The sequence below is a fragment of the Helicoverpa armigera genome, chromosome 4, assembly GCF_030705265.1.
Source record: "Helicoverpa armigera isolate CAAS_96S chromosome 4, ASM3070526v1, whole genome shotgun sequence".
Classification (NCBI taxonomy): domain Eukaryota; kingdom Metazoa; phylum Arthropoda; class Insecta; order Lepidoptera; family Noctuidae; genus Helicoverpa; species Helicoverpa armigera.
In genome coordinates, this window is record NC_087123.1 from 7524902 (window position 1) to 7538746 (window position 13845).

The window sequence follows — 13845 nt, forward strand, 5'->3', positions numbered from 1 at the left end:
GCTAGTCTTATAAGTACATGAAGTTAAATGAGAGCCAGAAATTGTGACAAGAACTTTACTGCGTTTGCCTGACGTTTAATCTCTTTGTCCAATTTCAAACTATGTTTAACGGGTGGTTGCATCAAAATTCGTGTTATCTGGCTTTGTGCTTTCAAGTTTTTCCTTGTGCACTAGGAAGTGTGTAAAATTCGCAGTGAAACACCCAATTCACTGCGAATATCTGGAGTAATTTATCGGTATTAACAATACTAGATTGCTGTTGAGCTAGGTACTTATAGTAAAGTATGCCGTTTTATCTTTGTTTCCTTGAACACGAAAATCTTACGAACTTATTTTTATTTATTCCTTACCAGGTAATATTTTTTCAAATCCGTCCAATCGTACCTACATACCTGAGAAGTGGTTACTGGAACCAGCTGACATGTGCTACTGAAAAAAGAAATCCATTTTTAAAGTCTATTCTATTCTATTACAAAATTAATTACTGTACAAATACAAATGGAGTACGAACCACACTAAGACTTGTAGATACCAATACAGTGCCGTGGAAGTTCCGAGAGCCAAACAATGGTTTCGATTTCGCTGGCCGGAATAGTTCTGCAAAAGTCGTAATGCTTCGGATACTTCACATCGTGTTGTTTTTAACGTGAAAACACATTGAACAAATATTCATTATTCCTAATATGGTCCATTTTTTTTTTGACTAGCTTTGACTTTTTAAATGATCTTGAATGTCGTGCATGAGCAATTGTAAACTATGTTAAAAAGATATAATGCACTTACCAGGATGATTCTGCACGAGTCCGTCACGCATCAGGCGAAATGGTCAATAACTTGAAAACTACAAAAACCTACCCACATAATTTCTTATTTCTAATTATGTAATTACCCACATTCTATGCAAACAAACAATGTGTGTATTTATCTGGTTATTCTAAAATTACTATGAGGATTATTGTCTAATTTTATGAAGTTTTGTTTTTTCTTTCAAGGCTAGGAAAGCAGGGTTACTTGAACAGCTTTGTTTTGCACCGTAAATTTGTTAATTACAAATTGAAGGCGACAATTTACATCGCCGTCTATTTTCCCATTAGCAAGTCTGTTAACGAAGCCGTTAAGGCTCCTAAAATATGTTGGTAATGCAAGCTCGACAAGTCGGAACTATGAGGAAGCTTAAGCGCTCTGGAACGCTTGTCACACCTCGGGTTATGCGCCCCACACACTCCGCATACAAAGGCATAAGGTAACCCGGTAACCTAGGTAAATTTTCTAGGAATGTAAGTAGGTACGAAGATTCGTAGTTAGTTATCTTCGTACCTACTTACATTCCAAGACAATTTTCTCTTATATAAGTGTAAAGGTTTAATCTTATTAGCACACTAAGTATATTCATTTATTTTATCAGCATACTTACGAAGATTTTGTGAGTAGACGATATTAGTTTTAGGTTAAGTTAAGTTATCTTAAACATTAATGGTCTTTCTACAAAAAAGTTACCAATTTTCTAAAGCAAGCGACGAACGTCTGTTTAATTTTTTGTAGAAGAACTATGAATTAAGAAGGTTTTATTTCCTTATCTACAGTTCACCACGCCCGCCCCCCAAAGATTAAATAAAGTCTATCTATTCTTTTAACACCTACTACCTACTTAAGTCAATATTATAGGAATGTGAACAAAACTAATGATATAGTCACAAAATATTACTATATTATTACAAATAAAGTTGAACAGGACTTGGCTTCTATGCGATCTCAAAACTTTTTACGGTGGAAGAATTGCGTAGAGGCTTGCCTTTTTTTTTTACATTTAATGTTTTTGGCAGGATTACATATTTAAAAATATAGTTGACGATAATTATGGAGACTTCGTTTTAATACATGAAGTTTATTTTAATGTTGACTTTCGTAAATACCTTTCAATCACCATACTCACTATATCCTAGTTTTCAACATTACCTACTATGGCGCGCTGAAGTATAAATTCAAACATATCTTTACTCATTCGTAGATTTGTCCCAAAATCAATAGCTATTTGGTACAACCGATAAATCTGAATATAAAATCGTATAACACGGTCATTAATTTGATTGATAATCTGACCAAAACGCAATTAAATTCGATCTATAAAACTGTGGTTAGGATAATGCAGATCTTCTGAAATAAAATGGAAACGCGTAGCATTCATTGTTTTATACTTATAAATTAGCTATAGGTATTCATGAACACTAAGAAAATCAAAATGGATTTAAAAGAATACGATAAGTTATCTGTACCAAGCAGAAAAGTCCTTCCATCTTCCTCGCTACCCGTATCTGTTATCTGTATTTAGAAACTAGCTTCTTATTTCTCATGTAAAATGATCGAAGTAACAAAACAAAGCTGAGCAGAAATAATAACTAACTTTTAGCATTATTTTTAGAAGTTGGTCCTTCGAGTCGTGTTCTAGAATGTTGACATCAACGCCATCTGTGGTCGTTTCATGAAAAATAATAGAACTGCAGTAATGCTGTTTTGAAAACAGAATGTATATTGTTCAATAGAATATGACTTACCTCCAACCAACATATTTTATGTTCTACGACAGCTGGCGTTTTTCTAAACTAAAAATAATTTCTGTTCTGTAAAAATAGTATGTGTACCTAGTTACTACATGGTACTTGTAGTTTTGGTTAGATATAATATGTCCAGAGGTTTAGATTTTAGGTTTGAAATCAGATACACATCGGTGTCTAGGTTATAGTATCTCGGTATACAGCACTTGTAACTAGGCTATAAAGTGTGTGAAAAATACAGATTTTTAATCACAGAGTTTAATGTAGAATAAAATAGAACATTGGTTTCTTCTTCACATTTGGGATCAATTTCAGGGATGGGATGCCTACTAACTCTGAAAGGAAGGGCAGACCCACATTACGAAATAATATCAGATGTAATATTTTGTAATATATATTATATTCGTGAATCTTTTACATGGGTGTATCTTTAAATAATTCCTTTATTAACACACAACAATAATTTATAACATACATTTACCAATACAGCTAGTCGATTACAATTTCAGTATTGTGAGCCAACATTTTGGAATGACATGAAGAACATCGAATGTATTTGCTCCATTCAAACGCCTGTGTATTAGAAAATAAGTATAAAAAACAGTGTTAGGTTTCTACGCAAAATGCTAAACATATACTACTAAAGCCTGTCACTACGATATGCCTCGCCGCGCCTTATTGGGCTCATACACACTGCTAGTTACAAATACCTCTACCTACACTTTCCAGTATATATTTAGTAGACATGGGACACGCATTTTCCTACAATACTTGGTTACCAATATTGGGGGATGCGATAATACTATATCATTTATCTGTGAGGTAATCATGCTTACATGCTTCTTGAAGACGTTTTATATCATAAGACATTTTTTTATAGGAGTTATAAACCAACCTTAATTCTCGATTGGTCGGCAGTGTTTCAAAATAGTCACCTATTCTACATAAAATTGAGATTTTAATATATGTACTTTATCATACTGCAGTATTTGAATATAATTGAATTACGTAAATATCGTGGTGCGTTTCCCATGTCCTAGATAGCTTTTATACATTCCTCGTTTAGTTTTAACACAATTCTATATCAAGTGACTTTGGGTCCACAGAATGCTTTTAATTGATTTCGTCAAATTGACTTCTTATACTCATTTTATCAATAAATCTGCTAATTTGATTAATATAAAGTCAAGGTTATTGAAATAAAGCAATTCCCAATAAGAGCTTCTAAGTATATTGCAATTAATTGAAATGCAGCATGAGCGAAGGTAAGCTTCCTATTACAAAGTCTAGGGACAAATTCCATCAAAATATCATAATCAAAGTAGTTACTTATAGTACAATACAATTGTAGGTTCCGATATATAAGATTCATATGAATAAATTTGGCGTCATAAGTAGTTTTCATAGACTTTTCGAATAGGGACTTTTACGTTCCGAAGCGATGAACTTACGAGTCACTGATTTAGATTTATTATTATTGTAATAAAATTGTGTACGTATATAAGTTTATATTCCATCGAATAGACGTCGACACGTTATATCTTAACTAATTTACCTAATAATTAGATTCTAAAAAAATAATGTGCTCATGTTCCAACAGAATTTGATATAAATTGTATTGTCTATGTCGTCTACAGATAAATAGATATAGTGCTGCCCATTCACGGCTGTCACTATGAATACCTTTAATAGTTAGTCGATTACGTAGGGTCGCTACCCGAGTGATGCGATCGAACTAAAACTGTAAAATGTTCCTTACTTACTCCTAACATAGTGATTGAAATAAACACCTATAGTTATATATTAACATAGCATAGGAGGTAACAAGAATACAAACAGATTTATATGTAGGTAGATATAATACTATACAATTATTTATTTATACATTTTGGTAAACGTATTTACAAACACTTTAGGTAATATAGATTATACCTGATTTAGTCGAACTTTTATATTCAGGCCGAGGGGTATTGAAGCAATATGAAGTCATGTACCGAAGATAACGTCAACTTCAAGATTACGCCAAAGTATAACAACGAACATTGATCAATTATAATCTACTAATAATGAAGTAACAATTCTATTTAAGTGTAGTCGCGATACATTCACAAAGAGAATATGAAGCATTGTAAAGGCGGAAAACATTCACCTACGTACGAACGCAAACACCAAACGTATTACACATTATTATATTTTAATTTTAACTAAACATATTTGCGCCTTCTGAACTTTTTTGTAAATAAATAGTAAAATCTGTCTTTGGTCCAAATGGTAACATTATATTTTGGGATAGGTATATTTTTGAACTCATAATCGCGCGTAATAATTAATTGGATATAACTATCATGAAGTTTAATCCTTATTAAAATATCTCGTTGTAAATCTTGAATACTTTAAATAATATCTTAATGATAACATAAACAAAATAAAGGTTAAACACATTTACGATTTCAATTCATTTATGTAACGAATCCACGACACAAATTCATTAAAGATAAAATTTAACAGCTAAAGAAGTATCAGATCCCTACTCCAGCTCGCAATACGTAGATAGCTAACTAACACCTATAGATTTAATAATACTAATACATATTTTTATTGTTACACATGTTTTAACAATTATTCAATTTTTGTTACTTAAATTAAAATTTATGCTTGAAATCGTAACAAGTAACTAGAGAGTACAATTTATAAAACTCATCAATTGGTTGAGATACTTGTCATAAGTATACTCGGGGTTCGCCAATCTTCATAGTAGAACTTACTTAAAATTTTAAAATACGAAATAACGTAACATAAAACAAAAGACAGCTGCGGAGAGACATTTTCCTAATAAATTAAATGCTTTCGAAAGAAACGACCCCGGTTTGAAAAAGGATTTTTCTAGAAAATAAAGAGTAATAAAAGTGCAATACTGCTGGGTATAGTTAACAGTTACAGTTGGTGGTGGAGCTGCCTTGGGGCTGTTCCGTGAGGCGCTGGCCGCGAGCGCCGCCCGCCAACATCGCTGGCTCCGAGTCCAGGCTCTCCGACATCTTGTCGCAGATTATGTCCACCAGTCGCTCGAATACAGCCTAGAAGAATGAAAGCCAAAATGTTTGACCTTTGTAACACTTTCATCAACCTTTTTACCACTTCGTAATTATAGAAATTGGACATATGGCTTGTTACTTGGACATATTCTTGAAGCAGTTTTGTTAACAAAGACTTGTTTTACACATCCTCAAAATTATGTTTTAACTTCATTCTAAAGAGATCATCACAATTGTAGTACATAGGTGCTCCTTTAAAATAACTGGGTAAGTAAAGCATATGGCTGCTTTTTATGGGTGTATAAGACCTTACCTTAACGTATATATTCTCCTTGGCACTAGTCTCATAGAACTCCACCCCGAGTTGTTCAGCCAATTGCATGCCGCGCTCGGTGCTGACCACGCGTTCCTCCTCCATGTCGCACTTGTTGCCCACCAGGATCACTTGCGCGTTGTCCCATGAGTACGTCTTTATTTGTGTCACCCTGGAAAACACAAGAAGAAACATCTTTATATGCAATCAATCTTTGTAGGTAGATACGTATCTCTTTACTTGGTATCTTTTGACGTGCCATATTCGTATGAGTATTTATTTCAGACATTTAAAATGATATCTTGGATACTAAGGTATCGTCCTCCTGCTGTCCCTATCTAAATTCCATTAGTGGTCGGAGCAGAGTATCTTCAATGAAATGATGATGATGTCCTCCTAGCCGATTATCGGCTACGGCGGCTGTTCTCATTTAAGGAGATCAGCCAATTGCGCAGGACATATTATAGTGCACAAGCATTTGCGCAAACACAGGTGCACTCCCTATTCCTTCACTCTCATAACCCGATGGGACGGCAATCCGACACGACCAGAGAGAGATCAGGCGCAGGACCGACATTTACGTGCTCTCCGATGCACGGGTGTATCAATCACCAATTTCCAACTCCGGGCTGCTTTGTGAAAGTCTTCTAAAACCCACAAAGCGATTTCGGCCCGACCCGGGAATCGAACCCGAGACCTCGTGCTCAGCAGCCGCACTTGCGACAGCTAGACCAACGAGGCAGTTCTGGTCAATGAAATACAAATGTACCAGATGTACATTTCTAAAAAGTTATTTTTATGCCTTTAAACAAAAGAAGAGGTTCTCTATTCAGACGATTGAGAGATTTTGTTCTTTACAAGAATCTTATAGAAGCTGACTAAAAATATTATTTCTAAACAAAAAGCCCTTGAGCATGAAAAATCTCAACTAGCGAACTGAAAAGGTAGAAGCAAGTTGAACAATCGCAGCGAACAGCGTACTATAGAAACCTTGAGTAGGTGTAAATACTGACATGACATCCTGCGGAAATTGAGGAAAGTTTGGGCACACTTCACAATTTTCTTTTATGAGGAATTCAGTGATACACGTTCTATGAAAGACAAAGGTAAGACAACTGTTTTGAGACACGGCTTCTTTCGTAAGTGTTTTAACGGGGAGGTGATTGGACATGATGTCATGTATATTTTTGTAACGATTCCTATTTTCAAATCCTTGGAAATCGAAAGCCAAAGATTTGGACACAAAATTAATTTCTGATCACCTGTAAGTAGACCAAATATTGGCAAAGCCTGAAAAACCATTTCCAATATAAAACCTTGAAATACTTCTGTAACTTACCAATCTTGGACGCTATTGAAGCTCTCCTCGTTGGTTATGTCATACATTAGGATGAAGCCCATGGCGCCTCTGTAGTATGCTGTGGTGATCGTGCGGTAGCGTTCTTGTCCTGCGGTGTCCTGCAATGAAAGATACATACATACTCGAAATACTAGGAATACATAAGTACTCGGTCCTTATCATTTAAGTAAAAAATTCTTGAAATGGCGTTTAAAAATTATTCATTATTTAGCTTATGGGTGAGCATTGTGAAGGTTTTCTCTTGTTTATGTCACAAAATATTATGCTTAAAAACTGCACCTTTATAAGTAAGTCAAGCGCTCATGACAATTTGGGATTATTTTTTCCATAACAATTTCCTTAGATGTTAGACAGAAAACTAATATTTTCGCTACGCCTACGTTAAAAAACATAAAAATACCTACACCGTTCATCGTAACCACCCTAGATCCGATATCGAAATATTACTTTCAGTAGGTACTCCTTATATTTCAATTTAACTTCGTACAAAAGGCACTCGACAAGATTTCATTACCGTCTCGTGAAGCGCTTCCGACGCAAAACTCATCACATAAAATACACACACCACATGTTTCGACTTGTGGTGTTTTAGTAGCCACCCTAATCCAATAAATGAAAGGGAAAGAGAGTGACTAATTAGCAATGATCCTCTAAAAGGTAAGTGGCAATTGGGGAAAACGGCTCAATGAGGCTCGACCGTAATAGGACGGTAACTTCTAAATCTTTTATTGCAGTCCTTATGTTATATTTACGACATATAATGTAGTTCTGGATTGGCTACTGAATCTTGGCAAAAAAATGCAGTAATTGGATGATGTATGAAGGTAATTTATTTTAAAAAAAACCTTCCAACAATTTAATAAAAACAATTAAGTTAATAAGGCCTTTTTTACTAAGGTCATTGCACGTGAGTGCAGTTCTTGCTGATCGAGACCCACCATGTTATTTCTGGAGCCCTTTGTGTACCAGTATCACGATAAGTCTATGGCATACAACAAGCGCGCAGCAGCCTAATAGTCAGCCGTATTTTGTACCAATGGTATGTTCAAAATAAAGTGCTATGTCATAATATAAAGATTAAAGTGTTGTTTGAGGGCTAGCTTTTATTATGTCCCATGTCGTATGTAGTACACTTTTTATCTCCGACGTTTTCTATTTATGCCTCATAAAGTGACCACTTTTTCTAAGTTACGTGCTCATAGGTAATTATGGTAACACTGTTGTTATATGCCACAGCGTAATTGTGGTTTGCTACTAAAAGCTTTTACCACGCTTTTCAATTTTGATATTAGGTATTATATGTAATTTCACATTTAGTGATTGATTATTTATTTCGATATAATAATAATAACTTCCTGGAAAATCTTGGGAAAATTAGTGGCAGTCTTTTCACTATGAGAGCACGGTTTTGCTGTTAAACGGCAGCTCGTTTTTATAAAACAGTAGACACTCCCATTACTGCTATATCAATAAAGGTTCATACACTGAGCAGTGCAATGCTCTTTTAGCCCTACATTTCCCTATAGATAATTGTGAAATCGATAGCTCATGCGGGTCCTGTAATCAAGCAATGAATACTCACCCATATCTGTAGTTTGACGCGTTTGTCGTGACGGAAGACAGTCTTCACCTTGAAGTCGATACCCACGGTGGAGACGAAGGCTGAAGTGAACGAGTCGTCCGCGTAACGGAATAAGAAGCTGGAATTATAAATGTTTTGATCTATATTATATATATAGTGTTACTTCAGCCTATATTTTATTTAGATTAGTTAATTAGAGACAACTATGGCTAGTTGAGATGGTATGAAGCTTGAATACACATCATTGACCTCTTTCTTGTCAATCCTGCACGGTCTACTTCTACTATAGCTATAAAACTATACATAGAAATAGCATGCATATGTGTGCTATATATTTCTTTGTAATATAGGTAACTTTAAAGAATCGAAACATGTTCCTATACTTTTACTTCGAGGAACACGAAAGTAATTACTAACAAACTCATAAAAGTGACCTTAAAGACTTAGCAGTTCCGCCATATTTTAAAACTTTTGCGTCCGATAAGCACGACCGTTTTCAGAATAGCCCAATGAGTATAAGAAAAACCCGCTGTAGCTACAAATATCTTGGTTCGTACAAAACAATAGGTTCGGGAAGAGTGGTATCAAAGGACTCTTTACAGCCAAGTCATATTGTATCTACATAGTAGGTACAAAATAATGAGTTTTTATAAACCGTGCATTGTGTGATATTTTTAGAGCACCCTAATTTCAAAATAAATGTAGAAATTAACGAGCTAAAATTAGAAAGTTGCGTAATTTTTTCATTGTGTTAAGGCACCATTAAAACCATTTTGTGAAAGAGTTTTCATTGTGAACTCATTTATGTTTAGTTAGTTATCTTCTTAATGTTTTTTTTTTCTTTTTTAATTATATATTCATATATGAGGTTTACCTCACGAATTTGTTATCATCGTCGATTAGACAGTTTAAGTGAAGTGTAACACTTCGTACTTGATCAATACAAACGACTCTGGGCACAGTCTCAGTCATAGTTTTCTACAGCTACCCAATCAACTAAAAAGGGTTCAAAACTGATTAAAGAATGATACGTACCTAGTCTTTCCTACGGAACTGTTTCCTATGATGAGCAGCTTGAACATGTAATCGAAGTTCTGATCGGCCGCATCCTTCTGCCATTTCGCATCTCCAGTCATCTGTAGTACAAAACAACCTTTATTTCAACGTCATAATACACGTGTTTAACTTAGTTATAGAAAATATTACTTCGTCAGCTTCGTCTATGCTTGTGTTATTAGAATTTTCGTGAATAGTCTCCATTATAAAGCAATTATATATAAAAAGTGTCTACTGTCACAACTAACACACTCGAACAGCTATATTGCACTAACAAAATATATCGCAAATGCAAAACGCGATATGTATCCCATACATAGTATTGATTAGCAAAACTCGACTTTGCAACAATAGGCACTAACACGCAAGTAAGCCCACATTAGCTTAACGTTGTTCCGAGTCATCGAAAAGTCTTATCAGTTATATCGACGAAATGCAAAATCAAACTTAATTTCTATAGCAGTACCGTTTGTTTTAGTTTGATTAGAACCATTAAATTATTCAAAGCCGGGAAACTAAAATGACTTTTAGATAATACCACCGTATCGTCACATCCTACCGATAGGGCAATTTTAGTGTGTCCTAGACACAGACACAGAATGCGTTGATAAGCATAATTTAAAGTTGATTGTGTTTGATATGGAGCAGTTAATTTGGTAGATATCGGTTTTTCATGGCTTTATTTTTTCATTCATGCAGCACTGAAATAATTGGGTCATTCAAAATACTTCAGAATTTCAGTACACTAATTGGTTGTGTGTGCCAATTAGTGCCGCAGGAAATAAGGACGCACCAGAATTAGCTGCAAATTAAAAAGAAATCCGAACACAAAGCAGAATGGACCAGAAAACCCGACAGAGGATAGACAGTTGCTGATTAAATAAAGTTCATTTTTCAAGCTCTTCCACGAACAAGTTTCGAAGAGAAGTTGTGCATCCATGATTCAAGTATCTTCGGTTTAGTTACGTCTTTCAAGGTACCTCAAAGCTTTACCTAATATTCAAATAAGTGAGGGTTTTATTGAAGGCGGGGTGGCGTCAACTACGCTATATCGAGATGATTTCATCTCCGTCTATTAACTCCCCGTTATGACATCAATAGGATGACGCGTGGGTGGTCCTTTGTTGTGTACACTACTCAATTAAAGCCTTCAGCATTTCACTTGTTCTACTTAAGGTTTATTTACTTCAACAAGGACAGGAATATCTTTTCAAATATCTCTTCAAGTGGACCGTTAGCTCATTGTATTGTCTATTAATGTTCGCAATTTAAGCATTATGTTGGACTGAATCCCTGATTTACTCAAATCAGTGTTCGACTTTCAAAAAGTTTATTATACTGCTTAGGTGTAGTTACAAACACATTATCGAAAACTTAACAATATATTTTACGAAAGTGCCCTGTTGTGTACATTGGGACATTAAACTTTATAGGACATTAAGTAGTGCTTACATAATACAAATTTAAGTTCCATGGATGAACCATTACACTTGGCAGGTCACCTAGTTTCGCATGAATATATGAAGAAAATATCCCTAAGTCGGGAATTCGCGAGCAAAATGTAGTAAATAACAAATATCTCGAATAATCTAGAACAAATTTCCCCGAGCATACTTCAGCGAGATAAATCAGATTCTACATTGAAAGTTTGTAGCAGCCCAGTGGAGTTATGTACGTAATACGAATGTACGTAGGTAACCATAGATATTTTATTCACAGCTTTTACTTCGTGGTTGGAAGGTATAAATTCATGATGTGTTAATACTGTTTGTAGCCACTTACGCCAGTAAGGTACCAAGTGTATTTTTCATGTGGATACTTAGGCATACCTATCACGCGGCCCTGAAAAAAATTGACCACGTCCTCACGGATTCTCCGTAAGGCTAGGTCTTAAAGAGCAATTCGAGCGACTGGCGACGAATACAAATCAAGTCAATTAATGCACGTTATATATATGATGAGTAATTTGGCATCTAGTAGTCAATTTCGAGATGTAGGCCAGTTCTAAAATGTAGCTTTTTTGGCGATCCTTTACTGAAAGACTCCATCTCCTGATAGTATCTAAAAGCATTACCTAAGGACTTAAGAGACTAGTATAATACTATTTATAATACATATGTAACTATAGCATAGTATGTAATATTGTTCAATTGAATCTTATTCTTCATTACTTTAAAGTCATATACCCGTTATTGTAAGGCAATGCGAGAAAACCAATAAAGGAAGTTACGACCTTCTGTAATAAGTTATAAACTCTTATTCTAAAGCACCTTCCATTGAATAACTTGTAAAAAACAGAGTATAACAAAAGCCACATTCTTTCCTGGTAAAGCGTTTCCACGTGTACCTATAAAATAAGCTTGTTATTCGATATTTATTCGAATTCCCCTTATGAGGGTACAAAGGCGTATCTAGTCAAAGGAAAACAGTTCAACTAGCTCTAGGCATCTTTGGTATCTTGTTATTATACTTCGTTAAAAGAATATCGCTTATACAAAATCTATAACAACAATGACCTATTTTTTTTTGACCCTACGTCTGGCCGGGGTAAAGTTCACAGGATTCCTGCCAAATCTCAAGTATAATGACTCATTTATAGCTAGCTAGGATAAAAAGTTAACCCTCTTATACTAAAATACGATTTAGTATCTATGTGGTCAGTTCAGAGTTGTTTTAGGTATCATTATTCATCTACTGGTTGCCATCGTATTTGCAATCAGATCTATGTAGATCTATTTGTACAACATAGCATTATCTTATATATAACTAAAAATAAATTACGCCACAAATTCAAAATACATATATATAATAATAAATAAATATGATAGCAGTTTACTTTGTGTTATAGCCGCGAGGTAGTTTATGTATGAAGATCTGAACGCCTACGTGCCTCCCTGCCAAAACGTACTCCCTAAGGACGATTTGTTTCTCGGAACCATCAATTTTGTTAACGTGTATTTATGTAACACGATTATATTTTTTTTTGCTGAAATGTTTTAGTATTAATAACTAAAGCTTAAATTAATGGTTTTATATATTAAGGTATACAATAAAACTAATCAATACACATTTAAATCAGTGACAGCTGTAGTAAGTGTTAGGAGATAACAATTAAAATTATAAAAAGTATGAATACGCACCTTTTATCAGTCTTCGTGTATCAACCGAGTGAGGGACGTCAGGGGCTCCTATCACTATTATTTTTATCGGCCGAACGACTTCAAGCTACTTTACGGGGGACACGTTGGTGTAGCTATCTCTCTTTACATTCACACCACGCAACAACAGCGGGTGCAAGTTATACTTTTATCGATTTTCCTCCGCTAGTTTGCAGACTATGCAACACTCGATTATCTGTCTAAAACAATATGAACAAACACCCTCAACAACGGTACCACCAGGTTTGTCGATTTGAAACATACAAAATCGATAATTTGGTAATGTTATTTCGTAACTCACTGTTTTAATCGTCGACACTATTGTGAACTGTACGTGTGTTCCTCCTCTTGAGTCATAAACCTTGTAACTGTTCGTTTAGAAGTCCTTTTTCTTAATTCAACTGTTTAAAAAAGTAACCCCTAATATAGGGATGTGCTGTGTTTCGCGCTCACAGCTGTTACGAGCTCCCTCGTCTATTGAAATGGGAATGGGATGGAAAGCCAAGATGGCGGGGATGTGCGCGCGCACGCTGCCCGCGCAGCCTGTCAAAACTCTACACACAAACAAATCTGTCTTTATTGCCCACGAATCTGAAAAATTTATCACAATTTAATATACTTATATAATACTGGCAGTTCAGGATTATCATGATATAATAAAGCTCCCTTGTTACGAGTTTGATTGAATTGAGGAAATCTTGAATCTTATTTTCGTAAATAAATCTACATAAGTACGGAAGGCAACACTCCAGAACTTCGCTTGTATAATCGTGTTACAAATACAAGCAAACC

At 35.0% G+C, this 13845-nt stretch overlaps 1 protein-coding gene across 4 annotated transcripts; it reads right to left on the reverse strand.

Moving 5' to 3' along the window:
* Positions 1-2930: 2930 nt before the first annotated feature.
* Positions 2931-13555, reverse strand: LOC110375289 (ras-related protein Rab-3). Of its 4 annotated transcripts, none has more exons than XM_021333348.3 (7): positions 13355-13555; positions 13036-13253; positions 9875-9975; positions 8840-8957; positions 7237-7355; positions 5898-6069; positions 2931-5626 (listed from the first exon to the last, which is right to left on the reverse strand). In XM_021333348.3, exons 3-7 carry the CDS (start codon positions 9973-9975, stop codon positions 5480-5482), a joined length of 657 nt encoding a protein of 218 aa, XP_021189023.1. In that variant the 5' UTR covers positions 13036-13253; positions 13355-13555; the 3' UTR covers positions 2931-5479. The 4 variants fall into 4 exon arrangements, with proteins under 4 accessions (XP_021189023.1, XP_021189024.1, XP_049703314.1 ...); XM_021333349.3 differs by having other exon boundaries at positions 13036-13276; XM_049847357.2 differs by lacking the exon at positions 13355-13555 and having other exon boundaries at positions 13036-13335.
* Positions 13556-13845: the final 290 nt, after the last annotated feature.

Excerpts from the sequence above, each read along its gene's own strand:
- LOC110375289 (XM_021333347.3), bottom strand. The coding sequence starts at position 10,099 with ATGGAGACTATTCACGAAAATTCTAATAACACAAGCATAGACGAAGCT. Across the intron at positions 8,958-9,874 it reads AGTTCCGTAGGAAAGACTAG|CTTCTTATTCCGTTACGCGG; the intron begins GTACGTATCATT and ends TTATAATTCCAG. Across the intron at positions 7,356-8,839 it reads GCGTCAAACTACAGATATGG|GACACCGCAGGACAAGAACG; the intron begins GTGAGTATTCAT and ends CTTTCATTGCAG.